Source organism: Meriones unguiculatus, chromosome 11 (assembly GCF_030254825.1).
Source record: "Meriones unguiculatus strain TT.TT164.6M chromosome 11, Bangor_MerUng_6.1, whole genome shotgun sequence".
In the NCBI taxonomy this organism is placed as follows: domain Eukaryota; kingdom Metazoa; phylum Chordata; class Mammalia; order Rodentia; family Muridae; genus Meriones; species Meriones unguiculatus.
The window spans coordinates 16,419,775-16,445,516 of record NC_083359.1 but is presented as its reverse complement, the minus strand read 5'-3'; the positions used below and the strand labels follow the sequence as shown (position 1 = coordinate 16,445,516).

Here is a 25,742-nt window from a genome sequence, read left to right as displayed (position 1 = left end):
GGTCTCATCAGGGCTGGCTGCATTGTCTTCCTCTGTGTCATGGTAAGGCTGCGCCTGCCTCAGGGAATGGTGATCAAAGAGCCAGCCACCAAGTTCATGTCAGAGACAGTCCTTGTTCCCCTTACAAGGGAACCCACTTGGATACTGAGCTGCCATGGGCTACATGTGTGCAGGGGTCCTAGGTTATCTCCATGAATGGTCCTTGGTTAGAGTATTAGTCTCAGAAAAGACCCCTGGGCCCAGATTTCTTGGTTCTGTTGCTCTCCTTGTGGAGCTCCTGTCCCCTCCAGGTCTTTCTGTCTCTCCCTTCTTTCATAAGATTCTCTGCACTTGGTCCAAAGTTTGGCTATGAGTCTTAGCATCTGCTTCGATAGGCTGCTAGGTAGAGTCTTTCAGAGGCCCTCTATGGTAGGTTCCTGTCCTGTTCCCTGTCATCTCCCTCTTCCAATGTCTGTCCTGTTTGCCTTTCTGAATGAGAATTGATCATCTTACCCAGGGTCCTCTTGCTTACTTGGCTTCTTTAGGTATACGGATTTTAGTATGTTTATCCTATATTGTATGTCTGATGTGTAAATGTACCGTAATTTATGTATCCATTCCTCAATTGAGGGACATACGGGGTTTTTTCCAGATTCTAGCTATTAGGAATAAAGCTGCTACAAACATGGTTGAGCAAATGTCCTTGTTGTGTATTTGAGCATATTTTGGATATATGCCTAGGAGTGGTATAGCTGGATCTTGAGGAAGCACTATTCCTAATTGTCTGAGAAAGCTCCAGATTGATTTCCAAAGTGGTTGTACAAGTTTACATTCCCACCAGCAATGGAGGAGAGTTCCCCTTTCTCCACATCCTCTCCAGCATGTGTTGTCACTTGTGTTTTTTATCTTAGCCATTCTTTTGGGTGTAAGGTGAAATCTCATGGTAATTTTGATTTACATTTCCCTGGATGTTGAGAGGCAGGACTTTTCTTGAGTTGTGTGTTAGAAAATAAAGAATGAAGAATGCAAAGACATTTTTGGTTAAAACTAGAAGTGTATGGTAGGGCTCCAAACCATTAATGAGTCCTCAGCTTGGACTTGCAGTCCTATTAGACACTGTATACTTGATTCCTGTGCTTCATGAAAGGCCTTGTCACATTGTTTATTTGTCATTACCATCATTGTGAATCAGTTTGAGTATAAACAACGATTTTAACTTTATCCCATGTTCTGATAGGTATGAATTACAATAACATGAACTTTCAAAGACAAAAAGTTTAGATGCCTGAACTCTATTCTCAAAGACTGATCTAATATCGAAAAATTATAAAGGAGATAAAAAGTTCAGTTGATTTTGATGGTTCAGTGGTTAAGAGTATATATTGCTCTTGGAAAGGATCCAAGTTTCGTTCCTAGCGCCTACCTCAGGAAGCTCGCAACTGCCTATAACTGCAGCTTGGGGTGGATCTGAGCCTCTCATTATCTCTGGTACCTTCACTTTCACGCCCACACTGACACACACACACACACACACACGCACACACACACACACACACTCACTCACACACTCATACACGCACGCATACTTTAAAGCAAGAAACATAAAACTTAAAAAAACATTAAAATTTTCAGATAAAATTATACTTTTTATCATGTGCAACATGATGGCTTGAATCATTTATATACTCTATAAGTGGAATCTACTGGTATGTATCTGCCACCTTAGAATGCTCCAGAGAGTTATGTGTAGGGTCTGCTGTTTTTTAACACTTAGATAAAGGCTTGGCAACTTGGGCATGAGTGATTTATGAGTGCTGTAAATAGCCCCTTTGAATGCCTTTCAAACACTTTCAAATCATCTTTCTTGTTAATACTCATCTGCAATCAGTTTGAATGGCATCAGGTTTCATTTAAGAATAGTGAGGGTTCAGTCAATTAGTGGACATTAGGATGACTTAAAAAGTAATAGCTTGTTTCCAGGAACATTTTTTGGGGGGTTGCACAGTGCCAAAAATGATTGTCTGAAAGACTCTTGTAAATATGATATTAATACATGAGTTTACTCCTCTGAGGCTTTCCTCCAAATACATTTTCAGATGGAAGTTTAGACAGGTTGGTGAAATGAAATAAAAGATTAGGTTTACTCTATTCAGTCTGTTAAAAAGAAATTTGTCACCATGCCTAATCATTGACTAATAATTATACTTGTTCTTCTGATGTACAGCATCTCTGAGCAGCTTGCTCATCACTCCATTTCCCTCCCCAAATTCTTCACTTACTCGAAGTTGTGCCAGCAGCTACCAGCGACGTTGGCGACGTAGCCAAACCACCAGTTTGGAAAATGGGGTATTTCCTAGATGGTAAGTTGGCATTGAACAAGATTGACTAATTCTTTAAATATATGTTTGTATAAAGTTTTAGAACTTGAGACTTGTATTACGTGTATTTGAAGTTTGTAACTGAAAACTTTTAAAATTTTATTAATTTTTTAATTGTGGTAAGACAGACAAAAACAGTTTTCTGTTTTAATCATTTATTTTTCATATGGTTTAGTAACAGTAAGTACCTTCACACTGTCACTACTGTTTAAGTCCTGAACTTTTTCATCTTCCCAAACTAAAACCCTGTCCCCATTAAACAATAACTCCCTACTCCTCCTTCATTTGCCTTTTGCAACCATTGTTCCACTTTTAAATTTTTGTAGTTTAAAAGTCTTTAGTTTTAGGTTTGTCTGCATGTCTATATGAATGTATGTGTCTTGTGTACAGGTACTTATGGAAGCCATAGGAGGGCATTGGATCCCCTGTAGATAGAGTAACAGGCAGTTTTGAGCTGCCCAACATGGACACTGAGAATTAAACTTGGGTCCTTGGGAAGAAGTGCTTATTTTGGCTATCTCCATAAACTTAACAACCATGAATACCTTGTATAAGTGGAATCATGCAGTACTTATCTTTTTAGATCTGGCTCATTTTGTTTAGTATATCTTTGAAATTCATCCATGTTGTAGCGTATATAAGAAATTCATATTTATGGCTAAATAATAATGCACTAGCAGTACATTTGAGGGGCTGGAGGAATGATTCTATCAGTGAAATGCTTGTTGTGTAAGCATGACAACTTGTGTTCAGGTCCCCGGCATATTACCCATGTAAAAATCCAGGAGCACTGGGGAAGCAGAGGCAGGAGGATTTCTGTAGTTTGCTTGCAAGACAGTCTAGTTGAATTGATGAGCTCCAGGTTTAGTGAGACCTCATTACAAAAAATAAGGTGGGACGATCTTAGGAAGATGCTCAGTGTCAACTTATGACCTCTGCTGTATATCACCTACATGCGTGCACATGTGTGTAGTGTGCGTGCACATACGTACACAGAAAGAAGCACATTTTCTCTACCCATTCACTTGCCCATGAAAGCATGGAATGTCCTACATCTTAGCTGTTTTGAATAACACTGCTATGAACATGCGCATGTAAATATTAGCTCCAGGCCGTGCCTTCTGTCATTTTGGGTATATGCCCAGAAGTGGGTTTACTGAGTCATATGGTCATTCTATTTTTAATTTTTGAGGGACTGCCATAGAGTGACTGTATGACTTCATATTCGCAACAGCAACATAAAACAGTTCTGAAATCTTTGTATGTTCACCAACACATTATTTTCTGGTTTTTTTGTTTTAGTCCCCACAACCTCCTGCATGTGAGGCAAACATTCTACCGCTGAGTTGCACTCCACTACTAAGCTGCATTCGCAGTCCCAGTCCTTAATAGTTGCCATTCTAACGCGTCTGAAAGGATCCGCAAGTGCTTTTTGCTCACTTTGCACATCATCTTTAAAGGGGTATATATTCAACTCTTTGCTCCCAGCATATTTAGTTTTTTGTTGGTTGTTATTGTTGATGAATTAGAAGACTTCTTTGAAATAATTTTTGGATATTAATTCCTTACTAGATACATGATTTTCACATATTTTCTATAATCCTATGGATTGTTTTCACCATCTGTTGATGATGATATCTTTTGATACTTTTTTTATTTTTATAATACCCAATTCTATGCTGTTCTTGCCTTTGATTTTTCTGTCCTCTCAAAGAAATCATTGCCAAATTTAGTATTTTGGGTTTTTTTTAATTTTCATTTTTTTAATATTAGTTACAACATGTTAACTTTGTATCCCTGCTGTATCCTGCTCCCTCTTTCCCTCCCAATCCCACCCTCACACCCTCATCTCCACACTGCCCCTTTCCAAGTCCACTGATAGGGAGAACCTCCTCCCCTTCCATCTGATACTGGTTTATCAGGTGTCTTCAGGACTGGCTGCAAAGTCCTCCTCTGTGGCCTAGCAGGGCTGCTCCTGGGCGGGGTGTGTGTGTGTGTGTGTGTGTGTGTGTGTGTGTGTCAAAGAGCCTGCCATTGAGTTCATGTCAGAAAGTCTCTGTTCCCCTTATTAGGGTACCTACAAATTTAGTATTTTGAAGCACTTTGATTTCTCCCAAGAGTTCTGTGTTTGGTGCTTTCATTCTTCTTCTTCTTCTTTTTCTTAGCTTATTCCTTTTTTTTTAATTTAATTTTATTTATATATTTATTTATTATAATTTATTCACTTTGTATCCCTGCTGCATGGATACAAAGATGAGATGGATCTACCTCATCTCCTCCTAGATCCATCCACCCTCCCTTTTCTCCCCCTATGCCCTCTCCCTACTCCCCTGATAGGGGAGGACCTCCTCCCCTTCTATCGAACCTTCACTTAATCAGGTCTCATCAAGGCTGGCATGGCAAGGCTGCAACCCCCAGGGGGAAGTGATCAAAGAGCTGGCCACTGAGTTCATGTCAGAGACAGCTTTTTCATCCCATTCTAGGGAACCCACTTAGAACCTGCGCAGCCAATGCGCTTCCTTTGAACAGGGGGTCTAGGTCCTTTCCATGCATGGTCCTTCGTTAGAGTATTGGTCTCTGGAGGCCCCCCTGGGCCCAGGTATTTTGGCTATGTTGTTCTCCTTGTGGAGTCCTCATCACCTCCAGGTCTTTAATATCTCCCTTTTCTTCCTTAAGGATTCCAGCAGAGCAGAGTGCCGGTGCTTTCATTCTTGCAGCACATATTTTGGTATTTTAAGTTTTTGTGGTTTTTGCCCATTCTCTAGATTTTTGTTTGTTTGTTTTGTTTTGTTTTGTTTTTAGCTTGTGTTAAAGTACAGCTGTAGATACAGAAACCTCATGTTTCCTCATTTATTTTACTCATTTTTTTTTTATCTTAAAGTTCAGACATTTTTAGCTTGTTTTTGAATTGAGATTATCTGCTTCTTTAAGACTTCTAGTAAGAGGCAAAATTCCCAACAATTTCAAACTTGACTCTGGTAAAGTTTCTTTGAAAACAATGAAAAAAAAAATAGGTAGATTTCTTAGAGAGATAACAATTGTTATAACATTGTAAATTTACATTTAACTTAATGAAACAGTAGAGCTTTTGCTCATCTGCATTGAACTAGTAGGGGATAAACTATTGATGTTTTAAACAAAAACATTTATTTTTAAGGTCTATAGAAGAAAGCTTTAATCTGTCAGATGAAAGTTGTGGCCCTAACCCAGGAATTGTGAGGAAAAAGAAGATTGCAATTGGGGTAATCTTTTCATTATCCAAAGATGAAGATGAAAATAACAAATTCAATGAATTCTTTTTTTCACATTTTCCTCTCTTTGAAAGCCACATGAACAAATTAAAAAGTGCAATAGAACAGGTAAGTGTAGTCTTTTGTATCTTATTTTTATCTTTTACTTTGCATTTTATTTTCTGTATTGAGAGTAGTGTTACTAACTTGGCAAAAATTTGATAGCTGTCCTGAAATTGCTTTTCAACAAGCTCCAGGAACTGCAAACAGACTCAGTGTTGTTAAAGATGTTTACTATTTTAGTCAAAGGCCCGTGACAGCTTATTTAGAAACTAAATCGTATCAGCTGAAGAAAACTGTATGGTCACCCCTGAGCTTATAAAATAGCAGGTGAATAGGTGGATGTACGTATTTGTGGTGCTAGTAAGTGCTCTGAAGTAAAACAGAACAGCATTCTTTATATTTATTTCCCCATGGTTTTAGAGTTAAGTGAAAGATCTTTAGTGTACAGAAGGTAGTTAAAGGCATGGAACTGATTTATTAGAGAGGAAGAAGAGAGAGGACTTGAGTCGTCAGAGATTTCAACAGGTAGAATCTGAAAACAAAGGAAGGCATTCAGGAAATAGAAAAGGACTAGTCACTCAGCCAGGAAGAAAGTACTTTTGGGGGAAGCCAATGGGAGACTATTTTAACAGGGATAAATTGTTTATGTCAGATGTTTCTGACAGCATATGAAACAAATGTCTAAGCTTAGAAAATTGTAAAATACAGGATAAAAACCTAAAGATAGCTAAAAATGAAGAAGTGGAGGTTTATTTTTTTTTTTTTAAGAATACAGAGGAAGAACAAGTGATTTTCTAATGTGAAATCTACATTCAGGCTTACTTAAAAGGTGTCTGTGTCAGGGTTTAAATGTAAACCTTTGGAAATCAGATAAAGGAGAAGCAAAAATATGTTGATATCTTCATTGCGCAATGGGATTGGTCGGCAGCTGGCAGGACATCTTCCCAGGCCAGGCCACTTGTGTGCATACTGTATTTTCACTTGGTAGAGAACATTTTTGGTACATATTTTTAAAATTACCAGATCATTAACCAAATAATCATTGCATTATATATGTGGAAAATGTATGTTGCAAAATTGATCTTATTTTGACTATAAATTATTTTAAATGTATTTAATACTTTTTCTCATTTTAAGTAATAATTATAGGACATTTGTAATTTTTCACAATTAATGTTACTTTATGTTCATGTTTATTTAATATTAATAAAATATTGAATTTTGCAGATTATTTTTGGCAAAGATTCCCAAAAGTTGTACTAAGTGATAGTAGCTATGACCAAAGTTCTTAATCCCTGCCACAGTATTTGGAAAGAGTAGGAGGAGGAAAAGGAGTTGGGGGGAAGGGGGAGGAGCTGAGCCAGTCACAAAGAACCCACAGTGCTTGACCAGGGAGTTTTGACATTCTTTTAAAGCTGTTTTGACAGTTTGCTGTGAAAAGATTAATTAGGCAATATATTTGAAAGCAATAATAAAGGGGGGCAAGGAAACCATTTAGAATGTACCTCAGAAACTCAGTAGTAACTTTCTCTAGGAAAGACAGATCTTCGTTTACATTAAATCAATTAAAAAAGAAATAGATAATTTGCTATACAAATGAGTATATACTGACTAAGTTTTTCAAATTAGACATTGGTTATATATTTTTTAAGCTGGCTGCTCTCCTTTTTTGTAGAGTATTAATATCAAAGTTGATACATTTGTAGTTCTTGTGCCTGAAACATTTTGAGTGACTTGAAAAATTCTTTATAATGGTTGTAATCTTTCATTGAAAGGTGTGGTTTGGTTGAGATTGGTTTCACTCTTTAGCCCAAGCTGGCCTGGTGCTCAGTCCTGTCTTCGCCTTTTAGGTGCAAGGTTGCAGTTTGTACCACCTACTTAGAAAAGAATTTACACTGTTTGTAAAATTTGATAGGCAGTGTAAGAACTCATTAAAGAGTAAGTGTTTTCATGTTTTAATGACTTGACCTTCCTACAGTTTAAAATATTAATTATAGAATGAGGAAACTGAATGAACACATTTACATAATTGAATTATTTGATCATAGAAATTATAAAATAATTGATAAAATTTAATAGGTGTTTCTTCTAGAACGAGCTTGCAAAATACCCACTTTTATTATTTTAGTGATTTTTGTTTCTAAGCACTATGGTAATTATTTTGAGGTCTACACTAGTTTTTGAGATACATGATGTAGTTTTAAAATGTTGTTAGCAAGGTTAAAGAACAACACCAAATTCTGTCAAAGGAACATTCATTTTGCCAGCTGCAAGTTTCTTAACATTTAATATAACAGTGATTTTCACTTTCCTTATAGGAAACTTGATCTTTGTCCTCAGAATAATGGCACCATAAAATAAACAAACAAACAAATAAATAAATGGAGTTGTAGTTAATCAATTTGTAATTATGTAAAGACTACAGAATTAAATTTTCATTGGAAAAGTTAACTTTTTCTTTTTTAACCTCTGCCATCAGAATCCTGATTGCTTTTCAGTTAACAGTGAACATGCTTTGAAGAAAACAAATACCTGGCCAAGGTTGTAGCGTATTGATAGAGCTGTCCAGGGGATGGATTTGTTCTTCAGCACTGATTGGGATGGGGAAAAAAAGAAGGAAACAAGCAAATACCATGTTATGACTTGAGATAGCCTTGAGTTGAATTGTATTAAATTTCAGATTTTTTTAAAGGTACTAAGAATGTTACCTATGAAATACCATGACCTCTGTAAACAAGTTCCTGTGCATTTTGTGTAAAACAGAATTTGCAACAGAGGAATATCGAATGGCAGAGAAACACTTAAAGAAATGGCCAACATTCCTAGTTATCAGGGAGATGCAAATCAAAAGGACCCTGAGATTTCACCTTATACCCATCAGAATGGCTAAGATCAAAAACTCAAGTGACAGCACATGCTGGAGAAAATGTGGAGAAAGGGGAACCCTCTTCCATTGCTGGTGGGAATGGAAACTTGTATAACCACTTTGGAAATCTGACACTTTCTCAGAAAATTAGGAATAGTGCTACTTCAAGATCTAGTTATACCATTCCTAGGCATATATCCAAAATACAATCAAGTATACAAGGACATTTGCCCAACCATGTTCGTAGCAGCTTTTCTCAAGAAGAAGTTTCTTATAGCTGGTTGTAGTGATGCATGGCTATAATCCTAGCAGTGTGGAGGCTAGGACTGGAGGACTACTGGAGGCCACTCTGTGGTACATAGTTCCAAGGTAGCCTAGGCTACAGAGTGAGTGAAACTTTGTCTCAAAAAGCCAAAAGTAGTTTTTGTTGTTGTAGTGTAATATAGACTGTCAACTTAAATTCTTGTTTTGTTGATGTTTTGTAGTTTGTTACCACGGAGACGTTTTGACAATTGAAATTTTAAAATTTTGTAATAATCATGAATGACCAAAGGTACAAGAGAGAAAGCCACTGTCGATAATGTGTGTTAAGGTTCTGTCTTTTCTCCAGTGTTGTGACTGTGATTAGTGTAAGAATTAACTGTGTAATGATTGTTTTCAAGGCTATGAAAATGAGCCGGAGATCAGCTGATGCCAGCCAAAGAAGTTTGGCATACAATCGAATAGTTGATGCCCTGACTGAATTCAGGTACTTAACTGCTCACTTTGCTATAAGACAGTTGTTTTATAGTATACTTATTAAGATAATTTATTTACATAGAAAGATAATTTAACTTGTTTAAGATTTAATTATTTAAATTTCTTTTAAATTTGTTTTGTTGTTGGCATTTTGGGTTTGTTTGGTTTTTCTTTATTTGGTTTTCAAACGGGGTCTTACTGTGTTGCTAGTGCTAACTTGGCACTACTGATCCTCCTGCCTTACCTAGAGTGCTGGAAATGCAGTTCTTTAAATTGCTTTTGTCTCATAGCTGTAAGAGAGTGTAATTCAGTAAGGCTGATGACCATTATGTTTTTAATCACATTTGGGAGTTGTTGAGGTATAGCTTTAATATCAGACCAATTGAGGCACAAGTATGAGAAGCACTCCATGTTCAAGCAGAATTGTGGGTTTTTTTTGTTGTTGTTGTTTTGTTTTGTTTTTGTTTTTTTTTTCTCTCAAGATAGGTATAGGGTTAGTTTATTCTAAGTGAAACTTTATTAGCCTAATTAAGGCATCCTATATCTTTAGGCATAATAGGTAACTATAATAATAATTTATCATAACTAAATTTTAAAATGTGTATTTCGTGACATGTGAGGTGATGACTCAGCAGGTGAGATCACTTACTGCTCTTGCAGGAGAACTCATGTTTGGTTCTCAGCACATATATGGCACCTCACAACCATCTATAACTCTAATTCCAGGGAATATGGTGCTCTCTTTTGGCCTCAGCAGGCACTGGGAGCACTTGTGGTATGTGTATATATAAGCAGCAAGCACTCATTCACATAAAAGAAAATACAAATTAAAATTTATATTTATTACTAATTTGTGTTATATTCATGTTTTTATAGAATTCTTAATCTATAAAGTTCTTCTTATAAAAGTTTTATAAAATCTTGCTTAAAATACCTTTAAGTCTTCACTGTTGTTTTGGGATTTTTGGACAGAATCTCACTATATATCCCTAGCTGCCTGGAACTTTTTGTAGGCCAGGCTAAATCCACACTTAGAGCAGTCTCTTGCTTATCCTTCCCAGGTTCTGGGATTCCATATGTGTGCCATCATGCCTAGCAAAATGTCTTTAGTTCTCACTCATTTTTAAGTTCTCTTTGGTGATTTTTTTTCATGCTCTTCCAATAACTTACTAAAGTGACCTGTCTGCTATTTTTGTGCATTATAGAGCATTGCTTTCATATGTGTGGATATATTGTGTTAATATTGGTTGAAGAGTCAGTAGAACTTTTGTGGAGGATAGTGAGATGGCTCAGCAGTTAAAAACTCTTGTTGTTTGAGCTCTTGCACCTGTGTAAAAAGGCCAGATGTGGCACACATCTCTAATCCTCGTATCCTGTTGCAAGATAGGAGCTGGAGAAAGGAGAATTGGATGGAAGCTAATAGGCCAGAATAGCTTGAATTATGCAGCATAGCAGAAACAAGAGACCCTATGTCACCAAGGTAGAAAGTGAGAACTAACTAAAAGAAGCTGTTTTCTGACTTCCTTACATGTGCTATGCCACTCTCTGTCTCTTTCCCTCTCCCTTCTTTCTTTCTCAATAATGATAATGTTTGACTTAAATGAAAACTTACATGAGCGAAAGAATCATTTTTTTAAGAATTTAATTGCTAGAGAAGTTTATTGAGACAGGTAATAAAATTTTTTGAGATTTCAGAGTACTTTTTAGAGCTATACTATTGAATACAGTTTGTGCCCGTAGCTATCTGAGGCTATTTAACACAACTTAAACCATTCAGTTCCTTAGTCTCAGAACTCATGTTTCAATTTTTCTGTTACTGCATGTGTTTACTGCACAGGTATTGCCAATGTACTGTGTTTCCATAAAGGCCGGAAGCTGTGTTTGAAAATGCTGCTGTAAAGAATGGAAGGGAGGGCACTGTTGTGTAGTTGCCAGATTTACTTGTTTCTGAAGCTTCTAAAACTCAGCTTTTACAGAGTTGCTTATTATAGTGAATATTCTAGTTGAACAGATACTTATGTAAAAGGAAAAAATTGACATATATGCTTTGAGGGCTTTATACTCGAGTATGTTAGGACAGTTATAGTGGTTGTGCAGTAGTCTTTCCTTGTGTTGATCTAAAGAAAAACCGCAGAAAGTTGAGAGAGAGAAAATAGATTGTATGTGTCTGGTGTTCTCATCCTTGTAACCACCAACCACTGGCATGATGACACACACTAGCTATTGAGGTAGATGGGTAGGTGTTTTCTTTTGTATGTGCTGATAATTTGCACTTGGTTTAAATAGAACATATTTTTAGAGCTTTAGGGTAGAAAGGCGCTCTAGAAAGTACCTAGTACTATCCTTTGGTCTTAGAGATGGAAGAAACTGGTGTCCAAAGTAGAAAACTAGTGTGTTCTACAGGCATTGTCAGTGGGGAATGGGCCAGCACCAGGGCCAGAGCCAGCATGTTTCACCTGCACCTACACAATATACTCCCCATGCTACTAGAAGGAAAAGTGAGGTTCATTGACCTTTTTTATTCCCTCCCTCAGAAGCTCTAATAATCTAGGAGGAAGTTTCCCTTTGGCAGCATAGCCTTTAAGAGTATATTATTTGGAGAACCATAAATTTTACAATGTGTTTTCTTCTTTTTAGAACAACAATTTGTAATCTTTACACAATGCCAAGAATTGGGGAACCTGTCTGGCTTACAATGATGTCAGGGACTCCAGAAAAGAATCAGCTTTGCCATCGATTCATGAAGGAATTCACTTTTCTAATGGAAAATGCCTCCAAAAATCAGTATGGCTTGCATTATTTATTTTATTATGTTATTTTACTGTAACTATATATCTGCATTGAAAACAAACTTAATTGTAGAATTAGAATAACTACTCACGGTCTTTATAATTATTTCATATTGATAATCAGTGTATTCTAAGATGTTTCCATGGTGGGATATGAAAGAGCACCACAGAACTATATGACCAAAAAGTAAAAGAAAAAAAAATGTCTTTATGCTTAATTAAAATTCCTGTTATGTTACAAAATCCCCTCAGGATTCTTTGCATGTATTTCTTTCATTTATAATAGCTTTGCTTTATAAAAACATGTTTTAAAATATAAGGAAGCACTCAGTTTCCAGTGTCAGAATTTTATTTTCTTCCAAGTGACAAGGAAACTTTCCTCAAACACTAAGCAAAAGTAGAGATCAGCTGTGCTGCAGTGAGCAGCAGACTTTCCGAGTCCAAGTGCTCAAGGACTTGCTGTTAGGCTTTCTGTAGGCTATTTTATCCTAATTTTCTTCTTACTATGTATCAAGCCTTTCTATATACATAATGATTCAGATATTTTATTTCTTTTTAATGATAAAGGTTACTTAATACTTTCATCCTCCCTCCCCCCCACTGAGTGATTTGGAAATTAGTTATCTGAAAATTTGAAAATTAAGGACCACTTCATTGATTCATTAGTGAACTGGGCAGATTAAATACCAAAAGGAGTCACAGTTTAAGTAAAAGGCTTTTTAAATATTGTATTTGTCATCTGAAAATTCTTCTTGTTAACATTTTAGTATTAAATGTTTGAATTGCTCTTCAAGGAAACATATGGCCTCTTTCTTTTTGGTGGGTGTACCTGTCTTCTCCCCTTTTCTTTTTAAGAATTATTGGTCAGTCCTTTTATAATATACACCTTCATTGTTTACTCTACCAAAACATTTTATTTAATTACAGTTTATGAATGTAGATTGGAATATAATAAGACACATTTTGTTTTCAGGTTCTTGCCAGCTCTCATTACTGCAGTGTTGACCAACCATCTTGCCTGGGTTCCAACAGTCATGCCCAATGGACAGCCACCGATAAAAATATTTTTAGAGAAACATTCCTCTCAGAGTGTGGGCATGTTGGCAAAGACTCATCCTTATAACCCTCTCTGGGCACAACTTGGTATGTAGTCTGAATATTGTATACTGTGTTATAAAAACTTACTTTTAAGCAAAAACTCACTAAATATAGTCTTTTCTATTGTTGATTTCATTCTAAAGTGTCTGATATTTTCATTTTCATGTCTGCCAGAATTTCTTATTGTCTGATGCTTGCTCACATTCTTTACACTAAAGAACTGTGGGTAGATTGGAGGGTATACACTAATAGCTGCTTCAATTTGATATATTAAGTCAATTTCAAATTCTGTGGTTACTTTTTAGTGCATAGTTGTATTTAAGGCTCTGCAAAGTGCATAAAAGAATGTAAAGATAGACAAAATATTTTATCTTTGTCTCAAAGGTTAGTACTCAAATACCATAGACAGCATGCATTTTCACAATAATGCCAATACAATTGATAAATTTAAGTGAAATGAAAATTGAGTGGTTTTCTAGGAAGGGGAGTTTGATCTTTGCACTGTTGAGTACATCTGGCTGAGAAGCTTTATACTGGAAGACATAAAGAAGACTGAGCACAGTGCACAGTTAGGGATCCTGACCATGAAAATGGAAAACTATTGAGTATTGAAGTTAGGGAAGTTCTTTAGAGAACATCCATACAAATGGTAACTTTAAGAAGATGAAGCTGGGAATTAGGTGGGACCTACCATGACAGACTCACCAAGCAAGAGAGTTTCAGCTTATTGGATATTTACTGAGAATTGGGAGGATTATCTTAAAATGGTGATGTTGTCATATTTGAGCCAGTTTATTAGCCAGAGGAGAAAATTTATCACAATCCTGTCTGCAGCCTATATTTACGATTCATGCTTGTCCTTTCAAAAAAAAAAAAAAAAGGCTGTTCTATAATATGGAAGTAAAGGGTTTAAAATATGCATATTGGAAACTTGTAAAAGGGACTTGTGTTTATATTCATTTTTATTTTGCACTTGAATTAAAGGTTTGTTTTGAGCCATAGTACAAATAAAAAAACACAACTCCTGCTGCACTCCATGCTACCACTGTCCCTCTCCTCTCCTGACTGCAGCTGATAATGAGTTTTCTCCTTTCTGCATTTGGCTATAGCCTCCGTTATAACAGACTTCACCTAGATAAAGTTCCTTTGTGTGACATCTAGTATAGAGAATGTTCTTTTAAGTTTGACTTTGAGAACTAACTCTTTGAGGTTTTAAAACCACAGCAGCTGTTTAGGAACAGAACTTTAAAAGTCCCTCTGTTCACCTTACTCCCTGGTTAAAACTACTTATTTTATTGTCTTGAACACATCTTTTAAATAACTTCAAGTAAATTCTGTATTTGTATGAGAAGGTTTCTCATAATTGAAAGCCTGTTTATCTGTTTGTTTATTAACTGATCTTTTTGTTACAGGAGATTTATATGGCGCTATTGGTTCTCCTGTACGGCTGGCAAGGACTGTTGTAGTTGGCAAACGACAAGACCTGGTCCAGAGGCTGCTTTATTTTCTTACTTACTTCATAAGATGCTCTGAGCTTCAAGAAACCCATCTTTTAGAAAACGGAGAAGATGAAGCCATTGTTATGCCAGGAACAGTGATTACTACCACTTTAGAAAAAGGGGAAATAGAGGAATCAGAGTATGTGCTAATCACAATGCACAGAAACAAAAGCAGTTTGCTCTTTAAAGAGTCAGAGGAGATAAGAACTCCTAACTGTAACTGTAAATATTGCAGCCATCCACTCCTTGGGCAAAGTACAGACAATGTGTCTCAACCAGAGAGAGAAGATACTCAAGACAACTCTAAGGAATTACTGGGAATTGCAGATGAATGCCAAAAGATTTCTCCTTCTGACTGCCAAGAAGAAAATGCAGTTGATGTTCAACAGTACAGAGATAAATTAAGAACTTGCCTTGACACCAAGTTAGAGACAGCTGTTTGTACAGGATCTGCTCCAGCAGACAAATATGTGGTGTCAGAGACAGGCTTGGAGCCAACAGAAGAATCCTGGCAGAGTAAGGAATTGCTGGATTCAGATAATCACACAGGCACAGCAGTGAAATCCACTGGGTTAGTTGTGGAAAAGAAACCTCCAGATAAGACTGTACCTAGTGCATTTTCCTGTGAAGCAACTCAGACAAAGGTTACTTTCTTGATTGGAGATTCTATGTCACCTGATTCAGATACTGAACTTCGGAGTCAGGCCGTGGTGGATCAGATTAACAGACATCACAGCAAACCACTGAAGGAAGACAGAGGAGTGATGAATAAGCATCAAGAAAGTAAAATAACTAAGGACCAATCTGGAGAGTCCGGCACACAGAACATGGTTTCTGGAGAGTCCTGTGAGCTTGCTTGTTGGAATCATTCAGATCCAGAAAGCATGAGTTTGTTTGATGAATATTTTAATGATGATTCAATTGAAACCAGGACTATTGATGATGTACCAGTTAAAACAAGTTCAGATAGTAAAGAGTATTGCTGTATGTTAGAGTTTCCAAAAAGATTGTATACAAAAACTAACAAACAGAAAAGTGAATTTTGTAAATGTATAGAAACTGTTCATCAAGATTCATGTAATGCCTGCTTTCCTCAGCAGGACCAAAGAGATACCCTCTCCATTCTTGTCCCCCATGGGGATAAAGAGAGTTCAGAGAAAAAAAATGCTGTAGGAACTGAATGGGACATTCCAAGAAATGAAAGTTCAGATAGTGCCCTTGGAGATAGTGAGAGTGAAGACACGAGTCCTGATATAAGGAGACAAGCTGGCAGTTACTGTGGAGGGGAGCAGGAAGACTGGGCAGAAGAGGATGAGATACCTTTTCCTGGGTGAGTAGAAAGTTGCCACCTGAAACAGCCCCTGCAGAAGCATGTACTATTCTTTCCTTTAGCCAGTCTGTAGAGATTGGGGTAACTGACTTCAAACAGAGTTAAGAGCTCAAAATGGTTCCACAGTAAAACAAAACAAAACAAAAAACAATACTCCTGCCATATCCACAGCGGAAAGACAGAACTGACTCCCAAGGCTTGTCCACTGACTTTGTGCACCTACAACCCAAATAAAAATTAATAAAATGTCTTCAATGTCATTATGCCGATAACTTTTCTTTTACTCATAAAGGAAAATTAACGACTATTCCCTACATAATCTCCTTGTGAAGGCATCAGATAAACATTAAAAAATACAAGAGAAATGTAGGAAATTGGTCTCTGCTTAGTTTTCAAACGATTTTGGAGTGAATTGTGCACATATCCATCCCAAAGTGGACCTATGACAAGCCTGGCCTTTAAGGAGAATCTTTGAAGTGGTAGAGAATAAATAAATTTAGCTAAGATGAAGATGGAATATGTATTTGAGGTCAAGTTTGCAAGGAGAATATCCCTGCCTTGAAATGCTACAGACCCAGATTTTTAGCTACTTTCTTTGTTGTACACAGTGGTTTTCATAATCTGATTGTATTAGGAGCATGTTATAAATATTTATAAAGGATGGCCTTCTTAAGTCTGTTATGAAAGAGTCATATAATTCTTCAGACCTCCTCTAGGAGAGAATACTATTTTGTTGTCTGTTTTAGTCCTTAGGCCAGATTTTATATAAGGATTTTATATAATTTTACTCTGTATCTTGTTTATAAAAAGCAAGAGTACTGGAAACACAGACTAGTTGAGTTCATAATTTTTCTCACCCCATCTTTCGGCACTGCTAAAGATGTTTATTACTTTACTAGATTTATTTTCCTTGGTCATCTTTCTTTCAGGTCAAAGTTAATTGAAGTGAGTGCTGTTCAGCCCAACATTGCAAACTTTGGAAGATCTTTGCTGGGTGGCTACTGCTCATCATATGTTCCTGACTTTGTTCTTCAAGGAATTGGAAGCGATGAGAGGCTCCGTCAGTGCCTGATATCAGACTTATCTCATGCTGTGCAGGTGAGATACTGTCACAGATCCTCAGTATATTTCAAACAAACTCTGTTACGTTACCCTATTACAACCCAGAATTCTTTGTATTTTAGTTTTAGAAAAACTGTGACCATATAACATATTTACTGTTCTCCGAATTCATCGCTTCATATATAGTACCTGTGTCTTTGCATTAACCACTGTAAAGACAAAAACTGAGTTCTAAACATCTACCAAATGGAAATTTTAAACACAAAAAATATTTTAGATACTCAAAGAATCAAGAATTTAATATTCAAGAAAATATTTCTTAATTCCCTTGTCAGATTATTGCCTATATACAGAAATATAATTGTTTTGTCTATTGATGTCTTATTCTGTAGCTTTCTTGAGCTTTTACTTGTTGTGATATTTTTTTTATATAAAATTCTTGGAGTTCTTACACATGACTCATGTCATCAGTGAGCAGTGTTACAGTTTTTATTCCAGTCTTGATTATATTGGGTCAGATCTTTAATGTAGTGCATGGAAAGAAAGGGGACAGAGATAGTATTATTGCTACCTACCCTAGGAGGAAACCATGCATCTTTCACTCTTAGAAGTATCATTGATAGGGTTTTTGTGGAGAGATATCTTTTTCAGATGTGGAAGCACCTTCCACATTGGGAAAATCATTGGGATTTTGTTACGATGATGATGGTTTTGTTAGGTCTTTTTTTATTTGTGCTGCTAGTTTGGGGGTTTGTTTTGTTTTGACTTTTTATTTTGAAACAGTCTTGCTGTATAGCACAAACTGACCTAAAATTTCCAATTCTTAGTCTTGAGTTTTCAGATTATAGGTGTGTACCAGCATGCCTGGCTCTTTTTCAGCCTTTCAGATTAATGTTTTTCTCCCTCGCTTATCAGTATCATTTCCCAAAAATTTAGCCACATGCATTTACTTGGGGCTTTCTCACATTATTTCTTCCCAAGGAACTGTCTGTGTCTCTCATTTGTCTCACCTACAGTTCTTATGCACGCTGCAGTTCTCGCTCTTCTGACTCTCCAATAGTTGTTCCTGCTTCATTTGTACCTAGATTTTTTTTCTCTTTTAAAGATTGATAGCTTCCTTGTCTGTCTAGGAAAGACAGACAAGGTGGTGGCTCATTAACTCAATGTGATGGATGTTTAGGATGCCAAACTTGGGAGCAAATTTACTGGCTAAGTTGTATAATTATTGTAATGATAAAAGTGAGAGGAGAAAGGCCATTTACTCTCATTTTTGTTGCTCTTTTCTTTGTCTAGTGGTTTTGTTTTGTGTTTAAAGTCTGCAAACTAAATAATAAAAGATACGAAGTACTCAGCATTGCTGATAAGTATTCTGTGTACTTAATTGCCTTATTTGTTTGTTTGTTTATTTTTCCAAGACTGGGCTACATTTTTCCAAGACTGGGTTTCTCTGTGTAGCCCTGACTATCCTGAATCTTTGTGGACTCAAAGAGATCTGCCTGCCTCTGGTCTTCCAAGTTCTGGGATTAAGGCATGTGCCACCACTGCCTAGCATTAATTGCCATTTTTAATCCTTGGTATAAAGGATTTGACTTCTTCTAAGGGAAGTCAAAAAGTACAGCCTTCTGCCTTATGGCCTTTTACTTATATATATCAGTATACTACATAGTATTTTTTAAACTGTTGTTTTGTTCCAACTTGATACAAGTTAGAATCATTTAGAAAGAGAACATTAATTGAGGAACTGCTTTTTCATAGATTGTCTTGTAGGCAAGTCTGTGGTGTATTTTCTAGATTAAGGATTGATGTGGCCCAACCCAGTGTGGGTTGTACTTCTTGGCATGTGGTTCTGGATTGTATATGAAAGCAGGCTGAGCAAGCAAGTAATCAGACCTATATGGTGACTGCTTCAGTCCTGCCTCAAGGTTTTGTCTTGGGTTTCTTTCCAGACTTTTCTTCACAATGGACTATGACTGTCAGCTGAAACAAACCCATTCCTCTTCAAACTGTTTTTGTCATGGGTTTTATCACAGCAGAAGAAAGCAAACCAAGACAGTCAATTAAAATATTATTTTTTACTGTTGTAATTACTGTGTGATGAAGGTAGACTAGATGAAATCCTTCACTTTTCATTCAGGCTTGATTTGAGTATTTTCAGTCCTCACTTTCATGTAAATATAGGTCTAAAAATCACAGTAGAGATATGCTAGTGTGTTTGTATGTAGGGAAGTGGTTCGCATTTGTCAGTGTGTGCTCTAAGTCCTTTAAACATTGTCTCTATGTTCTGTCTACGTGTCCTGACAAATAGAAGAGTTAATGCACACAGGCAGTTATGTGTCTCATGGCATTGCGAATTGCTCCTGTGGTTCAGAGGCATGTTGATGGCTCATAGCACAGAATTTTACTATTGTCCCAAGTGTACAAATATGTTTCTGTCAAAGAGGAAGAAAGAAAAGATCTTTCTTATTTTGAAAGATTTGGTCTTTTTCAACTGAGAACCGTTTTCTTCTAGTTGCTGGCATTCCATTTGTGAGTGATTAACTGATCAAAAACATTAGGGAGAATTAAATTCTAGATTTAAGGGTACAGAATTTTATTAATGAATGCAAAGTGTATGTGATGGTTTCTATAAAATAGTTCAATGTGTTTGTTATTAATAATTTAATATTTTATCCAGAATTCATTGGTAATAACTGTTATTTGATATAGTTTTCTGGTTTTTTTTTATTTAATTGACTTGTACTACTTATGTATTACCTTTGAAAACTTTATCATAAACTGAATTCTTTTCTTTCCAGCATCCAGTGTTGGATGAACCAATAGCAGAAGCTGTCTGTATTATAGCTGATATGGATAAATGGACTGTTCAGGTGGCCAGCAGTCAGAGACGAGTAACAGATAATAAATTGGGAAAGGAGGTGTTGGTTTCTAGTCTTGTTTCCAACCTGCTTCATTCCACTCTTCAGCTTTATAAACATAACTTGTCTCCAAACTTTGTAAGTATATATAAGGCTTGAATGACTTTGAGTCTCTGCTAAGTGAACTTGCCTATGTACATACATTAAATAGTCTTCATAGCTTTTATCATTGCTAATATTTTCTTAAAGGAATTTTTAACATAAGCAAGAATTATGAATGAGATATATACCACAGCACAATCAGTGAGCCTCCACATCCGTTCACTTGTGTTTTCTAGTAATAACACAAGTTTTTATCAGGCGCTTTTATTTTTTATTGGAAAGTAATTTAGTGTTTATTACTTGAAATTCACATATTCCCCCTCAAACATATATTAATCATATGGAAAATATCATCAATTTTAGAAACTATGTACAAATTAATAACAAAATACAAAATGTAGGTGTTTTAAGTTTTACTATTTTAAGTTAGAAACCTCATTCAGCAAGGTCTACTGTTGATTCTTTGAATTGTTGTAAACTGTTTTTTACTCAAGAAAGAATGTGTGTGTATTTGTGTATGAAATATGAGTATGTATATTTATCAGATTTGAAATTAAAATGTTGTAAAGTCTTGTAAATGAATATTGATGATCACTGTACAACATCTAGAGTGCTATGAATTGTACATATAAATGGTTAAGATAGTAAAGTTTGTTGCAGTTTAAAAACAACAATGCTGAAGGAGTTAACCTATGATATTTACCTGAAACAGATTCATCCTCATTTTCAGCTAAAACTGCATACCTAATTTGTTCTTAACATAAATTTGTGTTGGACTGACCAAATTTAATTGTATAACACTTGATAGTCTGAAATTTGCTACCTGGGTGTGGTGGTGCATACTTGTAGTACTTGTAATTCAAGAATTTGAGGCCATCCTGAACTATGTAAGAAGTTCAAAGCCAGCCTCAGACACAGCAAAATTCTGTTGTTATTCCTTATGTCCTCTTCCCTGCAAGGAAAGACATTTGATATTACTCAAAAGAATTGGGATGAGTTTTCTAACAGAGTTTGGTTCTGTCCTAACTACAGTGTGTAATGCACCTTGAAGACCGGCTACAGGAATTATACTTCAAAAGCAAAATGCTGTCTGAGTACCTGAGGGGACAGATGCGTGTTCATGTCAAGGAGCTAGGAGTAGTTCTTGGGTATGTTCATGGTTTCCTTTCAGGCTTTGCTGTGTCTCTTGTCATGTTCCTCAGAACTGCTTCCTGTTGTTGTTTATTTTCGTGTGTCTATTCCTATTAGAAGCTGTGCACTGTTAGTGTTTAGGATTTTCCATATTAGAGTTTCTAATATCCACTAAAATAAAAGCATAGGTCCTTCACCTGCTCTACAGTTACTCCCCTAGAAAGAAACAGCTATCTAAAATGCTAACTAATGCAGAAAAGGAAGTTGGTTTCTAAGCATTATGGAGCCTTATTCCGTTATGTGCTGTCAGCTTTTCTATGTTCTATGAGTGTGTGCACGACAGAATTCTAGTAGAAGGAATTAAAGGATTTTTCCCCCCCTAAATTTAATTTCTCTGAAAGGAAAGGGATCAGCACCAATCATTTAGAATCCAATGTGTATGCAAACCAAGTTAAAGTCTAAATGTTTTTTTGTCATCCATTCTGGGGATTCACCCTATAGCCTCACACATAATAATTCTTTATCAGAGTTATTTATCATCCCCCTTCCTAATTGTTTAGTCATTCTGTAGTGTATAGGCAATATCCAAATTGCAACTGGCCAATTTTGTAAGTTATCATGTCCTTTGTCTCCTAATATTTGTTACTTCAATACTATTTGTATTCTGTACCAAAGGTTGTTCAAGTTCCAGTGAGGCTTTTAGAGAATGGTTCTCAAGTATTTGGAAAATTAGAGATGGAATAGAATATAATCTTGTTTTCCTGGGAAATGGGATAGAGACACAGAGAGAGAGAGAGAGAGAGAGAGAGAGAGAGAGAGAGAACACTACCTGTATTAATAACTTAAAAAAACCCAATTTTAAAAATAATGTACATGTAAGTTCATGGTACTTACTTTTGGTGTAAAATGGAAAGTTAGTTACTGTCATCTTTTTATTTTTTTTTAACTTTGGACATTATTTATTATTACTTAATTTCAAAATGTATAAACATTTATACTCATGTCACTGTACAGTTAGTGTACAGTTAATATAGCTTGGATATTTCTTCATATGGATGCATACTGCTATATCATTTCAATGGTTGAATAGCATTCTGTCATAAAATTTATATGTTTTTTTTTCTGTTATAAACCAAAGCTGGAATGAAAATAAATTTTTGACCTATATAGAATAAGTTCCTGGGAGTAGAATGTTTGAATATAGGACATGCATATTATTTTATACACATAATTTTGATAACACTAAAGTAGTATGAACAAGAAGCCATCATTTATTAATTAATTAATCTGATAGCAGACTTTTAAAATTATTACTCCTAAACTGAAAAATGGCATATGATATTTTAAAAGTTCCTTAAACAAGTTAAATCTAACTTTTCCTAAATTTATTGACCAGTTTTCTTTCTCTGAAAATTATTTGAATTTTTAAGCTTTTGTTTTTTTTTGAGACAGAGCTTCTCTTTGTAGCTTGACCTCAAACTTGTGATTCTCTTCCCTCAGTCTCCTCACTGCAGGATTACAGGTGTGTACCACCATGTCCTGCTTTGAATAATTTGTGGTATGATGTATTTTAAAGAAATTTCCATTGCTTATAGCATATATTACAGAAATACTTTTGGTTAAGATCTCTCACAGACTATTATTTTATTACTAGTGACTTGTATTTCTTGCACATCCTTCCCCAGATGAATGGCAGGTCAGCTGTGGTGCTTTCCTGTGTCTGTGCTCTGGTTTTCTTTGCATTTAGAAGCTTCCTTTTCTTTGAATCTGTGGTGCTGCTGTTAGTGGAACTTCCCAAGTGTTGTTTCCTTTAGCTCCTGGCCCTTTTCCTTTTATCCAGGGTGGGCCCTTAAGTGCTGAGGCACATGGGTAGTGTAGTAGGGACTGTTGCCTGAGAGATCCCTATTTGGATATGGAAAGCCTGAACTGAGTTTTCTTTTCTTTATTTCAGGATTGAATCCAGTGACCTTCCTCTTCTGGCTGCTGTAGCAAGCACTCATTCTCCATATGTTGCTCAGATACTCCTTTAATTGCCTAGAGTTTAACTTTGGTTTAAAAGCTAAGTAGAAACCAAGGAGTCAGGCACAGTGTCTATCTATGGAGTTGTTGTTCTGTTTTGTACATTTTCTCCATTAAGCTTTTGTGTGAATACATCATCTCCAGCATACTTTGTTACATTGCAGTCTGTGTAGACCAGATGACTTTATTTTTAGCTGGACATCTAGGTAGTGGTAGATTTTCAACCAAGTGAAACTAAAGCAACATAAATACTTGGGGGACAGGGATAACATTTGCAAAAGCCAAAGTGTAACTTAGAAATTTCTGTGCATATCCAGGAATTTCATGAAAACTCTTAAAATGTTGTCACAACTAATAAATAGCAATAGATGTCTCATGATCAAATGTCATAAATCTTCATTTCACTGAGTTTTAATTTTATTTCTATGGTACAGACATAATCTACAAGACCTTGATTTGTTTGTGGTTTGGAATTCAGATCAACCAATTTCTAGTTAAGTATTTTTTAAAAAAAACCTGTTAATTATGAGAAACTCAGAATGAGTGAAGATGTTGTGTTGTTCATCTTAAGTGTACATATGTATCTATTTTTTCAAAAAAGCAGGGGTAGAAATATAATATTGATAAACATGCCTTTTTAAAAAATATTTTTCATGTAGTATTGTATGTAATGTTGAAATACTACCTTCTGATTGTTTGTTTCACACACTCTAAAATATAATTAAAGCCAATCTTTTTGAGGCTGAAGGTTGCAGATTCCCTAAGAATACTACTTTTTACTATTTGTTTTCTAAGAGTGAGCTAATTCTTATTGATATTTACATGTTAATTTAATAAATAAAAATTCTGATTAAAAAGTACACCAAAGCAATGGGAAAAATAATACTATATTTTTAATATGTGCTCAGGTGACCACAAACTTTGATTTCAGTATCGACCATTATAAACTCATTATAAATATGAGCAGAATATTTGCTAATAATCCTCAATTTACACTAGTCGAAGTAATAACTTTGAAAATTATTCTTTAAGTGTTCTTTTAAATGCTGTTTTTCAAAGCGTTCCACATAACCGTTTCGTCATCTTTGTATATAGTGTAGATTGTTGCTTGTAAGAAAGGCTAATAAGGAACCAAACTCCTGTAAGTAATGTAAATAAAAAGGTGGGTAGATCATGTTTTCAATATACTCTACTACCTCAGTTTACTTGAATACTGAATTATAGCTTACTTTCTGCTTGTGTGGGCTAAGATATACATGATGCTAGAATTAAAGTTGGTTTTTGTTTTCATTGACTAATTCTAAGTTGCTTAGCTCAAAAAAAAAAAGAAAAGAGAGAAACAAAAAAAAATAACAAACAAAAAAAGAAACCCTACCTGCTTGTTCAGTTACTGAATACATTTACTATAACAATCCATTTTTGCTATTTAAATTTTTCAGTAATTAATGAAAATCTTCTGTGGTTTATAGTCTTCAGAATTTTGAATTTATAGTGTCTGGTTATGTTTTACCTTACTGTATACGAGTTCAAGATAATTCCAACTAGAAAGAATGAATAGAATGTTTTAATGGAACATAAGCCCCAAATTAGGGTACCTGCAATTGTTCCTTGTTCTGTTAGCTGGTTCCAGTTAGTACCTGGGTCTCCCATGGATGACTTGGTGCCAAAGAGTGTTTATAGATGTGGTTCTTTTGGTGTCCTTGTATCCCATTTGTTAGTGGGATTGCTCTGTTGTGTTCTGTTGACATTCAGTGAGTTGATTTCTGTCAGCATTTAGAATCTGGAAAAGTTCCTCTATGGGCCATTGTACATTATTTTTTGATTGTGGCTCAGTATATTGTGTAGCAAGTAGATAATGTTTTGGGATGTTTTCTTGGTCATGGAACTTTTCATAGTTCTATTTGAAATCTCTCATTAGTACTTAGTAATTCTAGTCTTTAATAAGTGAATGGCTTGTGCACCTATTCTCAAAACTCAGCTTTGCTGGAAAGGCCTATAGTTTCTTAAAGACTCACTACTCCTTATAGGATTCCTGAGTTTGTAATATTTTTATCATCATATTCTTTACTAAAGCCCAAGGAATGAGCTGCTGCTACTTTACAGTGTGGCTGTGATAAATGTGAAGAGTTTTGGCCTGTTTAAAATAATTTTTTCAACTACTTAATGGTACAGACTAATATGTGCTACATATTAAAAACACCTGTTTGCTGTAACAGGAAGTTAAAAAGGGATCTTTTATATTAGAGGATTAAAACTAACTTTCTGTATATGTAAACTAATTGATTTGATTTTAAATATCTTGGCATTTATTAATGTCTTAATTTTGAATTTGAAAATATTAAGTGCAATAAACATACTAGTACAGATTTCATTTTGTTGCAATTGGCACACAGTGCAGATGATCACTAAAAACGATTTATGTAATGCCTACATCCGGTAGCTGTCTTATGAGAATGTTCTGCTTTAAGTTATTTAGATGATGAATATATAAAATGTACATACTTGTTTGTTGTTCTGAATACATTTCTCAAATGTACACCTGTATTATAATAACCTCCCAGTTCTAGGGAAAATTTGTGCAATAAACACACATGTCAATTTGA

At 35.6% G+C, this 25,742-nt stretch overlaps 1 protein-coding gene across 2 annotated transcripts in view; it reads left to right on the top strand.

The window, feature by feature from the left end:
* Fnip1 (folliculin interacting protein 1) overlaps window positions 1–25,742 on the top strand; it is an 81,721-nt gene extending 55,979 nt beyond the window's left edge. For both annotated transcript variants that reach the window (XM_060363709.1, XM_060363708.1), the window contains 10 exons: window positions 2,204–2,339; window positions 5,515–5,716; window positions 9,179–9,264; window positions 11,892–12,038; window positions 13,017–13,186; window positions 14,554–15,970; window positions 16,900–17,068; window positions 19,828–20,025; window positions 21,022–21,137; window positions 23,072–25,742. In XM_060363709.1, the coding sequence (XP_060219692.1) occupies window positions 2,204–2,339; window positions 5,515–5,716; window positions 9,179–9,264; window positions 11,892–12,038; window positions 13,017–13,186; window positions 14,554–15,970; window positions 16,900–17,068; window positions 19,828–20,025; window positions 21,022–21,137; window positions 23,072–23,150 (2,720 nt within the window). In that variant the 3' untranslated portion in view covers window positions 23,151–25,742. The remainder of the gene's footprint in view (window positions 1–2,203; window positions 2,340–5,514; window positions 5,717–9,178; window positions 9,265–11,891; window positions 12,039–13,016; window positions 13,187–14,553; window positions 15,971–16,899; window positions 17,069–19,827; window positions 20,026–21,021; window positions 21,138–23,071) is intronic.